Consider the following 12,161-nt stretch of genomic DNA (forward strand, 5'->3'; position numbering starts at 1 on the left):
TTTTGAGCTAATTTAGATACGAAGCTTATAGAGTGGCAGTAGCCTCGGCATTGTCTTGAGTTGTGCCCTGTGTCTAGTAAAATGCATACGTTTCTGATGGATCTATAAGTATTTCTTTCAGGACTTGCAAAAACAATTAGCATCTCTCAGATTGCTTAACTGATAGTTGAAGAGATCAGTAGCCAGTTGGTAGCCTACAAAGCAGGGTCATCGCTCTGTCAGCTGCTAGAGCTAAATCTATCAGGAATCATGAAGTGGAAGACATCAGGTGTGGCATGTCAACATAAATGGAAATTAAGGGTGGTTTGTGTCTTGGGGTGATGGAGGTGGGTTTGTTGGGATCTGTGGAGGCTTGGCACAGTCTCCCACCATGTCTGTTGTCCCTGCTGAAGTGCTGACCTGCTGCAGGGCAGGACAAGTGCCAGGGAGTGGCAGAATCTGAAGCCAAGAAGAAGTAGTACTGTTAGTGAGCTGGGAGCTACGGCAGCGCCCAGCGTGTTGCCCCAAGACTCTCCATCGATGGCTGCTCGCGGCTGAGGCTGGCAAGGGAGCAGAGGACAGCGCTGCCCGTGCCATGTTGCCCCAAGACTCTCCATCGATGGCTGCTCGCGGCTGAGGCTGGCAGGGGAGCAGAGGACAGCGCTGCCCGTGCCGTGTTGCTCGGCAGAGCTGCCTGTGAGCCGCTGGAGGCCACGGGCTCTGTAAGGTGGGTTCTGCTCTTGTGCGTAGTCACCCCCTGCTCTGTATGTCAGGGGAGCATGCGTGGGGTGGAGAGTATGTGGGGTGTGACCTTTTGACCAATATCTGGAGAGGAGAGTGAGGAAGATTAATAATAAGAAGACAGGAAAATAACCTTGTATATGAAGTGTTTTCTGATGAAGTCCCTGAAGTGTAGGTGCAGTGGTTTATTTGGAAAGCAAAGAAAAATGAGGTTGCTCAAAAGCTAATGGATTTTTTTTTTCAAGACTGCAGGAGAATGTACTGATAAGAAAAGAAATAGATCTTTTCTAATTCTTGGACTACTTTTTTGTCCCCTTTATCTCTCTCTACTGCTACCTTGTTGCTCAGATGTAATTTGTTTAGTTTACCTTAAATAAAGGGAATAAAGTTACTCTGTGTTACAGCTATCAGGTTCACAGACAAAAACCTCAATAAATAAGACACAGTGGTGAGGCTGTAACTCAGGTCTGGTGGTGTTGGCTTTGCAGGCTTCATCTGCAGCACGTAGGTACCGTTCACAGGCAGCTGAAGGACCGGGTTGTGATGAGACAATTGTGAAGACTTAACTGAGAAACTTTCTTTGTTCCTGACAAGGCCTGTAACCTGTTTGCTAGTTTCATTTGGATTTTCTGTTTGACTTATGTCAGCTGAACAAATAGTACCAGCCCTGTCCTAGAGATCTGGCAACTGGCTTGATCCTACTTGTAATGTGAGCAGATTGTCTTTCTACTTGAGAATATCTATCTTCTGGAACTGGATTGTGTCTTCCAGTACTGATACCTAGTGCAAGGTTCCTGTGCCAGAGGACAATTATGAAAGGAAAAGTTAAAAAATAAACTGCTGGGAGTGTTTTTGCCTGGCCAGCAATGCCATTCCAGGGGAAGATGAATGACTAGTGCAAGGTGCTTAGGATGAGCAGAGACAGAAATGACAGGTCAGATGATGGTGGATAAACTAATGTGATCAACAGAGGTGGTGAGACAGCAGCTGACTGGGGAACAGGCTGGTACACAAGGGGCTGTTTCCTTAGTGTCTGAGGGCTAGCGTGTGCCTTGCTGTCTATTGATTCTTGTTTCTTGTCTTGCTGTAACTGGTACTGAGTAGAACAGGCTGAAACTTGGGTCAGCATGCTGCATCACTTTCCCTGAATGTGGACTTCTAAATCTTTTTATTTCTCTAACCAGCATGTTATCTTTATTTAACCTCTTTTCTTTTTTAAACTTGGAGGAAAATGCCTCCTGCTTTTTTTGCTGGCAGAAGAAACTAAGGCCCAGAGCAGGCAAGGAGCTCTGGCCTAAACCCAGATCCTATCGCTAGAGTTCCAGGCTGCCAGCCACTTGTTCTGCCTGACCCAGAGTACTCTGCAGAGAGGACTGGCAAATCCTCGCTGCAGATTTTTGAAGAAACTGTGCAGTGATTTTCACAGTTTACTTTGTTGCCAAGATAATCCTGAGCTGTGTGAAAGTCTCTGTGTAGATTTCCCCCAGAATTCGACAGCGTGCCACCACCCAGAAGCTGTCTGGTGACGCGGTCTCAGCCAGCTCCCAGGCTTCTCGCACAAATCTCTGGATAAATGTCAAAAGTTCAGTCTGGTCTCCAAGCTCTATCAATGAGCAAAAGAACAAGAAAAGCAGCACTCGGCGATGGTCGCTTTTCAAACTCCTGTTTTAACAAGGCACTGATTTTAATCAAAGCCAGTTCAATCCTTTGAAGCCCTCAGTACCAGCATAACCAGAAGAAGGGACCTCAGTGTTTTCAGTTCTTGTTTTGCCCTGCGTCACCTGCACCCCAAGAGGTGAAGATAAATAACCAGTAACAACTGGAGTCTTTTGTGCCTCAACAGTTAACAAGTTCATCGTGTTTCATAGAAACTGCATCCTAATTTTTATTCCAAACAAGATTTCAGCACTAATTTTTGTTTTGACAAATATGATTTGACATAAGAACAGTGGGAGTCAAGACCTTTCATTTTTGATCTAGGTTTACATTGCGCTGATCTGAATTCCTCCCCCTTTCGTTCTCGCCTTTCAGTTGTAAACTTGTTTATTAAAGTTAGCAAAAAGCTATTTGAAACTCTCTGTTCTGTAGCATTTAAACAGTCCTGCTATATGCAAGATTGAGTATGATAGCTTCCTAATGACTTGTGCTGTTCGTGTTAATCATTGGCACAATGCATTACCATACAGATTTCTTTAAATGGCTTTGTTGAAAATGAAGGATTCTGTTTCTGTCCACTGAGAAACTTCATAAAGGATTGTTTGCCAAATGGCAGGACGGGGTCCCCTGGGCCTTAGTCTCCGTGACATTAGAGACAATATTCTTTAACCTCTTTGCTTGCTCTAGTGCTCTGGCACTGCCTGCTGAATAGGTGTGTTGGTGAGGTTAGTTTGGGCTTCCATCCATCTCTGTGACAGACAATTCATAGCAGCAGCGTAATAGCAACAGCAGGGGTACGTGGCTCTTAAATGCAGGTGATATGGCACAGAGATTTTTATTTGAGCTAAGCCCTGACATCAGAGAGATAGTATTGAAAAACTGGTGAAGATACTTCTGTCTCCTGCTGCTTGGGCATCCTTGCACCATTTCCAGCATCGCAAAGGCGGTGCATCTAGGCACACACTAAATTCATCAATATTCCTTGCACTTAGATAGCAAAGCTGGTGAGAATTGAGACAGGGAGATTGCGTCGTTGCATGTGATGTATGTGCCATTTTGGCTGCCCTGCTGCAAAGCCACCCTTTAGATCACACACCTGCAAGCCATCGTGTTTAGTGGCTCCCCAGACACAGAGTGGCTGTGGGAGTCAGGCAAAGCCATTGGTAAAAGGCATTTCTCCTTCCTGAGGAAGAGGGCTATTAAAGACCCCACTCTTAGCTACTCATTTGCTGAAGCATCACTTTGACAGCTTTTCTAAAGACTCTCAAGGGACAGACTTGCAGCTGGGAGCCCTTCAAGTCTCATATCTGGCCTGTGATACTCCAAGTTGGCTATTTTGGGAAGAGGGGAGTGAGGGAAGGCGACTCGCTGTCCCTCCCATCACAGCTGCTCCACTTTGTCTAGAAAATCAAACATTTGCTGAGCTACGGAGGTTGTGAATATGTATGTCCTGGGGTTAGGCCACTTGTTTAGCCATTGAGAGAAGCAGGTGTGGGTCTGTGTGCTAAGTCTGGTAGTAAAAGGACTTGAACAGCCTGTAAATACCTCACCCCAAGGAGGTATTTCATTTTGGCCAAAATTGCTTCCTAGAGCCTGAGTAACTTCCCACCAAAAGACAACAAAATAAAGAAGAAACAACAACAACAAATGAAAAAAATCCACAAAATTGATTTTGACAAACAGGTACTCTTTGATCCTGAAAAGTGGTACCCATCAGGCAGGAGAGCTGGTTGGGCTTTGTAGGAATGGAGCTAGAAAAGCCAGAAGAGCGAGGGCTTGGCTCAGCTGTGTGAGCTGGTATAGAGAGCATGCAAGGGTGTTTTGTGAGATTCTGGAGAGGGGACCTGAAATGCAACCTGCTCTGCTGGCTGTCGCTTCTCTTTGGGCCTGCTATTCTGCATCCTACTTAATATAAACCCTCTGAAGTAGGATGAAGGTAAATGAATCGTGCTTTGTTACCAGTGAGTCACTGTTGCCTAACTATTGTCTCTTCTCTTGTCAGTGAGTCACTGACACCTTATTAGAGCAGCTGACAGACCCCAGGCCCTGTTCCCACTGGAAGGAGTGTGATGGGGCTTTGTTTCGATGGCAGCTGGATAGGCTGAAAAGACGGCACGAGGCTCAGGCTCCACGGCCCAGAAGGCTGATAGATTTCCTTGGTTATGGGCAACACTTTTGCAGTTTGAACTGCTAGAGCAGGAGCAGAGCAGGGGAAGACAAACCATTTTCTGAGCACAGCAAAAAACACAATCTATTTTCTGGTGCCAAGGGGATGCATTGAAAATATCCTGGATGCTCTTGGAAGTGCTCTGCAGTCTCTTTGGTTTTCATTTTTCTTTCTTCATAGTCTGCTTCTGTTCTTCTTCCCTTTCCTTTCCTAATTTTTGTCCTTTCCTTCAGTCCCTGGTCACTCCTCAGTCATGTAGTTGCTGTTAAGAGAAATCTACCCAGTCCTGTGCATCTCAGGTTGCTATTGTCTGCCTGCAGGGTGCAGAGGGTGGAGGCAGGGGTTCTTTCAAGCTGAAGGTTTTGACCTTGGCTGCAAGAAGCTGTATGAAAAGTTGTGGCTTTCTCTGATGTGACTGTCTTCTGTTCTGTGTAGCTCCCACAGAGACTGAAGAAGAGCTAAACCCAGGATAATGTCACAGTCTCCTGATAAAAGAAATTATTTTGGTGTGAAGGCTATGTCTTTTTCTCAGATGATGATGTTACTTCCTAAAGAATGTAATCCTGTCCTCTGGGCCCTTTCTAACGGGAGCTCAACTGTGCTGTGTGAGCAATGTCTGGATCAATGTTCTAGCCTGGTACAACCTGTGGCCATCCCTTATTCTTCCCAAGCAAACCTGGGTTGTAAATGTGAGCAAGTGCAAAGTGTTTGCATCAGTTGAATTTCACATGTGGAACTGGTGGCTTAGGAAAGCTTCAGCAAGTCAGATGTAAACTCTTACTGCTCTACTAATGAGCAAACATGTGGTTTCTGTTGTGTACCTGACACTGGTGTGTTTGATTGGCCTGCTTCTGCCTAAATTGGTGGGTTTGATTTGCAGATAATGGGTAGCTAAAAGGACGTTCACAGATGCAACAGCAGTTGTGACTGTTACCACAGTTATACTTAGTCCCTGCTTGGTGCTTTGCAGTGCTTTTCAAGCCTTAATTAGCACTTACATGTATGGCAGGTAGTAGGGTAGATATTCTCCACCTTTGATCAGCCCTCATGGCCTCCCTTTAAACTATACGTTGAGAAAGAAAGCTGGTCCCTTTTCTCCTCCACATGCTGCCTTGCTGAGATGCTGAAGGAGAGCAGGGCCATGGGACATGTGCAAATGGGTGAATCCTGTGCACGTGCCAGGGGCTCCATCTGTTACCCACAGGCCCCCCACTCACCTGACTTGGAGCTTTTCACCCTTTACGTCCCTCGTTCAGCTTGTGATCGGGACCACACGTCTGTTACTTCTTGGCCGTAGTCCATGGGCTCATAGTCGATACAGATCTTTGTGTTGGGGTCAGAGGAGCTCCAGGCTGTGGAGGCAGTTCTTTTCTTCTGCCCTGTGCTCTGTAGCAGGTTCAGAGAGAGCTGCCCCTCACCTGGCTGGCAGCTCCCCCGGTTGGGTTGGCGCTGCAGTAGCCTGGCTGGCTTTTGTACCTCTTTGTTACTTTGGCTGTTGAGATTGGTGTATGTCTTCCAACATGTTCCCCAGTAAACGCATGTTAGACCTCCTAATGAGCCTTTGGAATTGTGTTTTGTCTTATAAACTCTTGCTGCAAATGGCTTTAAGGAACCCCTAAGCTCACAGGCAGCAGGGATGAGTCAGGGATAGAAGAGGATGAGCCCTTCTATTCAGATTATCCACCCCAGACTAGAAGCAGCTGATATGGGTTTGATCTGTGGTTTTTAGAGATGGCACTACTATTAATGTCCATGAAGGCCCTTTAGAGATGGTATCACTTGAATGGTCTCGTTCCTCCAGGCTGGCATTAAAGCACATCCCCACTGAGGCCATGGGGGTACGGTGTGTGTACAATGCCGTCTCCTCTCCGTGGAGTGCTCCATTCAGCACCTTTCACAAGCATTATGTTAATTAATGTAACGTTTGTTAGTGATTTCTGTGGCGGTGTTCACAAGCAAGCCGGGTGGATGCTCATTTCTCTGGGTGGGTGGACGTAGGAACAGAGCAGCCTTGTTGCCTACATGGATGTCTCCATTCTTCTCAAGCACAAAGGAGCAAATACACTTGTGGCTTGGGGCGGGGTGGTACAGGCCCTCCTTCAGCTCAAGAAGAGATGAACCTTTGTATTGCTACCATGGACTGCTGCTTCTGGTGTGCTGCTACTCTCTCACAGATGAAACTCCAGGCAGAGACCCTGCCACTTGCTGTCACTAGAGCTGCCATGAAGTCTTTCAGTTAGAAAGGACTGAGGTCCAACTTCTTCCCACTGGTCCTAGTGGAGGGTTCTTCTTTCCCATTCAGAATGGCCACAGGCTCCCTCTGGGCAGTATAGGAGCTGGTGTGGATCCCAGAGCTGTGTCCGATAGACACCCCTTCCTTTCTGGCCATCAGCTAAGTGAGCTTGCCTCTCCTGAGCGAGGTGTATCTCCACTCCAAGCCAGTTTTGCAGCAGGATCGGGGGGGGGGGCAGGGGTGTGTGTGTGGCTTTTCATAGCACACAGGGCCTTAGATTTATGGAGGTAGGTAGAATCTCAGACATGGAGTCCTGCTTAGAAGTCATTGCTAACATTTTTGGGTACTTTCAGAAGAGTTTATTTGGAGGGTTTCTTGGTTTCTACATTAAAATTCCCTCAGGGAGAGTACAATGAGGCTGAAACCAGTAATTTGGAGAGGGGAGCATCAGCAAGAGTCAAAAGTGACAGCGTGGGTTTTGATTCCTTTTCCTTTTGAAGCTGCTTCCCCTTTGATTATATCCTTCACATTATAATGTGTAGATCTGGAAAGGTGATTATTTTTTACCATCTCTCAAAACAAGCAGCATGCCAAGCACCACCTTAATAAATGGGTGCATATATATTGCAATAAATGTGCTAGGGTACGTATAGCACTGTCTTTTGACAGCTGAGTATAATCAGAGCCATTGGACGTTGTATCATGAGCTCTGTCATGGTCTGATGAAGCAAAGTCTGAGCAGGGAGGAAGATGCTCCTGTAGCGAAGAAGTAACATGCTGGTGTGCGCAGGGGTGTCAGGGTCCTTGTTGGATGTCCTCTCTATCCTGGCATGTGACAGAGACGTAGCAGTGATGTCCTGATGCTTGGTTTGCTCTCTGCAAGGTTGTGGAGGGGGGGAAGGAGGTTCTTTTTTTATCTTTCTCATGAGGCGGTTGAAGCTGACACAGTAGCTCTTGGTATTGCGATAGACTTCGTTAGCTGCAGGAAAAAAAAGTCAGCTATGCATTTTACAGTTGCTTCAAAGCTGGTGCAGAAGAAAGGGAACATCAACAAGACCCTTGTACAAAATACACAGCCTGCGGTTCTTCAGATACAGAGTGTTTAGGGGAATATTTAAAACAAATGTTTAAAATGACACAAAGACAAGCCAGCGGGGAAGCAAGGTTTGCCCTCCGCTTTGTCAAACACAGGGAAGGAAAGCGAAGCCACTCCGAGCTATGCTTTAGCAAAGATCCGAGCATGTTCCTAATCCCCGATGCATTTCATGTATTTAAAGGCCTTACTTGCTAAAAACATAAAAGGCTCTTTAAATTCAAGCAGTATTTTTCACTTCAATTAATCATCCCAGAAAATTGTAACTTTATTGTCTCTTTGTTTAGTTTGAGCAAATGTAACTTTTCTCATTGTCTCTCTGCAGATTATGAAAAAGCTTTGTGGACTATATCATCAAATTAAATCGAGGCTGTTAGTGTTACTCTGAGTATCGCAGTAATGTGCTGTGCCTCAGGCAGCATTGCCCTTCCTTCTCTTTTTAAAATGTTTTGCCTGCGTCTGAGTTGCTCCGAGCTGGTGTGTCTCTCCTTGCTAATAGGAAAGTGTATAAAAATCACATAATCATTAATATTGAAGAATCATTAAGGTTGATAAAAGCAACCCTGACTGCGATGATGTTGTTTTTCATGGTCACTGCTTTTGGAAAACATGCCATACAAACATCAGCTCAGTTGTTTTTTAGAACCCACCAGTTGATCTAGTGGCTGTTTGACTCCATCTATTGCACTCTCGGAGATAGCTCCAGTTAGATGATCATTTCACAAGCCTGCAGGAATAAATGGATTTCTAGAGGCCGTCTCTGCTGCCTTCATCCCTTTTCCACAGCCCCTGTTTTTGATGCAGACAGCATCCGAAAGCCAGCAATCTGTAGTTGAGCAGTAAAGTCTTGGTTGGGTTTTTATTAAAGCAATGATGTGCTGACTGGCTGAAAAGTGTCAAAACTGCAATCTTGTAACATCAACAAAATAAGGCAGGGTGACTTTCTTACGGGACAGGAATGTTGAAAGCATAAATGAGCCCTGCATGAAATCAGTGGATCTGAGCGCTTCTCTGGGGAAAGGGTATGATGTACATCAGACACGGTCACTTTTTTCCCTTAATAAGAAAAGACCAAAGTCTCAAGGTTCATGACACATCACTCGCCTTTGCCTTCCTCTCCCCTCTGCAGTAGTTCCTCGACAGTGCATCCAGCTGGGTTTTCCTCTCTTAAGCAGAACTAGAATTGAAGTAACACTAAAGGTATTACAAGTGCCAAGCCAATCTGAGCATGTGATAAAAGGCTGGGAAAGCTGGGGGAATTTGGGGTAGTATTTTAAAGTCTGTTAGTGAGAAGGAACTGACCTGAGCCAAACAGAAATATGACTCAGGAAAACCCCTGGTCATAAGCAGTGTGTGTGTGTCTGTGGTTACCCTGGAAAGGGAGATGATAGGGACAGAGCTGGTACAAGCAGTTTCTCCTGCAGAAACAAAACCTGAACCTCATCCAAGCATCTTTGCTGCCAGAGACTCCGAGAGGTCTGACTGTCAGGGGGTGGGTAGGAGCATGGCTGCGACTGAGCAGTGTGTGTGTGGGCCTGCACGTGCAGCTTTGCTGACAGCAGTGTAGAGGCAGCTTCACGCCTATGTCCCTGGTGTGTTACAGCCACGGAGGGATGACTGATGATGATTTCAAACAGGAATCCTCCACGTGAGGATTTGTGTTTGCTGAGTTACCCAGGAAAGTGATGCCTTTGTAATTTAAGCACAAAGGGTTCTTGAGTCACGATGTGCCTCGTACCCTTTGCTTTCTTGTGCTAGGAATAATTTTAGGGAACCCTAACAGAAATAAAACTCCAGAACTGAAATGTTCCAAACCCAGGATTGTTAACGCCTGTAGCTTCAGTCAATCTCAACTACCACAAGATCGTTTGTATACCCACCCTGTACAGTTTTCTTGGCATGGCATGCCATGTCATTCTCTCTCACTGGAAGTTCTCCTGTAGTCCGTTTGCATAAGACAACGCTTGGCATGCAATTTTTTACATGGATGACGTGGCTGGTCCAAGTATTTCGTTGGCATTCGCTTCATCTGCATGTGTCCCATTGCCATCTGCTGGAGAACGGTGAGCATGCTCACAGGGACTGTTCTGTTAGCCAAAGGAAGGGAGCTGTCCCCAAAGTCACCCGCTCTCTGTTCAAGATTCATTGAGATTAGTTTCTGGTCTCTCTGCTGCCAGATGAGCCTGTGTTTTGTATATATGCTGGTAGTGGGAACCCTGGGTCGTGGCATGGTGCGGAAGTACTTTGTGCCCCAGATAACAGAATGATTAAAATCCTGTCTTAGATGCTCTTGCACAATAAAAATAAAATTCTCTTCCCTCACTTAGAAGAGGGTTATGCTTATAACTGAGTTAGAGGATGAATTTAGGTTAACGGCTGAACAAAGGTTACGGGTGGAATTGCCTAATCTCTTTGGCCAAGACAAGAACTGGAAAACAAGGTGAAGGCTTGCAGTCATGACGGGTGGCTTGAGCTGTTCCTTGGGGATATTTTTTTCAGAATTGTCAGGCCTTTGAAAATTGGGCCTCTCTAAAGCAACCCATTTTGGGTAGCAGAGCTCACTAGTCCTGTTAGAAGATCTCAGCCTAGACCATGGCCAGTCTGGATCCCATCCAGACATCCCCATTGTTGGGACTGGAAGCTGCTGCCTGTCCCAGCTCCTGCAGGTTGAGTTAGAGCTAAAGGTGAATGCATGAATGGGCCTTCATCACACTGTTCTGTTTGCAATACAGGAGGCCTTCGAGGAGCTACGGTAGTAGACGCCTTAGATACTCTGTACATCATGGAACTCGAGGAGGAATTCCAAGAAGCAAAGAAGTGGGTGGAGAAGAGCTTTGACTTGAATGTGGTGAGTCAGTCACTGGGAATGCCTGTCTATGTCACAGAAACATTGCGTGTTTGGCCAGTTCTCATCAGAGTCTTCTCTAAGAATCATTTAGGGAGGGGAACTATGAAATCTGGGGGGGAAGAAACCACAGGCCAAAGGGACTACTGTGATAATTCACCTCATCCTCTGCCCATATATGGCAGAGGGTGCCAGCCAGGGGCTACCAGATCAGACTCACCGTGTCTGGCTGAAAATGGATTCAGTGTTTAATGTTTTCTGTGTTTTGGTCTGTGTTATAAAAACATAGATACTCCAAGGAAGTTTTATTCATCAAAGAAAAAGGTCTGTTTCGTCTCAGTTAAATGTCTGCCTGTGATAAGACAATTTTTCTTTTTACATCCTATAGATTAAGATTGAAAACACTGGTCTCCTTGACTGGGCCCTTAGCTAGTATGTGATTGCTGGGACTTGTGCAGTGGGAGCGTGGCCCCTTGGCAGCAAAGCGGGAGCTCATAGTGAGCCTAGATTTGGAAGGAAGGGCATCATCTCTAAAAATGGCCAGAGATGCTCGCTGTCTGTGGCCCCTGAAGCTTTCCTAGCCACTTCTTAGAGCTAGCGTTAGACTTGCTGGAATTCTGGGTGCAACACGTGCCTTGCAGTGCTATCAAACGAAGGATGCTGTCCTTTATCTCACTTTGTGGCCGGGGTCCCTTGCCATAGCTCTAGCTGTTGGTCTCCAAGCCAGCTCTTGTATTTCTTATGGGAGAGCTGATGGGATCTCATCAGTGGCGTACAGAGAATGTTAAAACCAGAGTGCAGTTCAAACTTATTTTTTTAATACCAGCCTAGTTGTCTGTTGTGAAAAATGATTCTCCCCATGGGAACAATGCATGCAGCTGCCTTTATAGAAAAGCAACATTTGGGAGGGCACGACTGGCATTCATATATTCATAAAAGGAAGACCACATCTGATAAATTTGGTGAATGCTCTCAGTATGTTACTGAATCGATAAACAAGGGACAAAATCAACTGGGAGATAATTTATCTGGATTTCATAAAAGCTTTTAATCTTGGCCTGCAGAATAGATTGATCTGCAAAGACAAGAATGAATGCTATGGATTGAACGGTGGAGTCAGAAAGCACAGCAGAGGGAGAGAAAGAGGGAAATTAATTAAAAATTGGCTCTGTACAAGGAACTCTAATAGTCCAGAAAAGTGAGGCAGGGACTCCAAGGCCCACAAGCTCTGTTTGAAACCGAGTGCCGTGGTCTGTCTCATGCAATTTTAGTCATCATCTCAAGAAAGCACTTGCTCTGAATTGTAACCTGCAAGTATTTAGAAAGGGCAGGCTAGTGAAGAGGTTCAAGTGCCCCGTTGCGCACTGAAAGTGCTGTGTTGGTGGAAGATCTTTCTGGGTTTTGGCTTTATGCATTTGCGTGAGGGTAGGAATCATTTTTTTAAAGG

General features: G+C 45.7%; 1 protein-coding gene across 2 annotated transcripts in view; it reads left to right on the top strand.

Annotated features, from left to right (window-relative positions):
• The window catches only part of MAN1C1 (mannosidase alpha class 1C member 1), a 69,660-nt gene that overhangs the window by 35,405 nt on the left and 22,094 nt on the right, over positions 1 to 12,161 (top strand). For both annotated transcript variants that reach the window (XM_064471437.1, XM_064471436.1), the window contains exon 4: positions 10,602 to 10,717. In XM_064471437.1, coding sequence (XP_064327507.1) covers positions 10,602 to 10,717 — 116 coding nt within the window. The remainder of the gene's footprint in view (positions 1 to 10,601; positions 10,718 to 12,161) is intronic.

The sequence above is a fragment of the Phalacrocorax carbo genome, chromosome 22 (genome assembly GCF_963921805.1).
Source record: "Phalacrocorax carbo chromosome 22, bPhaCar2.1, whole genome shotgun sequence".
NCBI classification, from domain to species: Eukaryota; Metazoa; Chordata; class Aves; order Suliformes; family Phalacrocoracidae; genus Phalacrocorax; species Phalacrocorax carbo.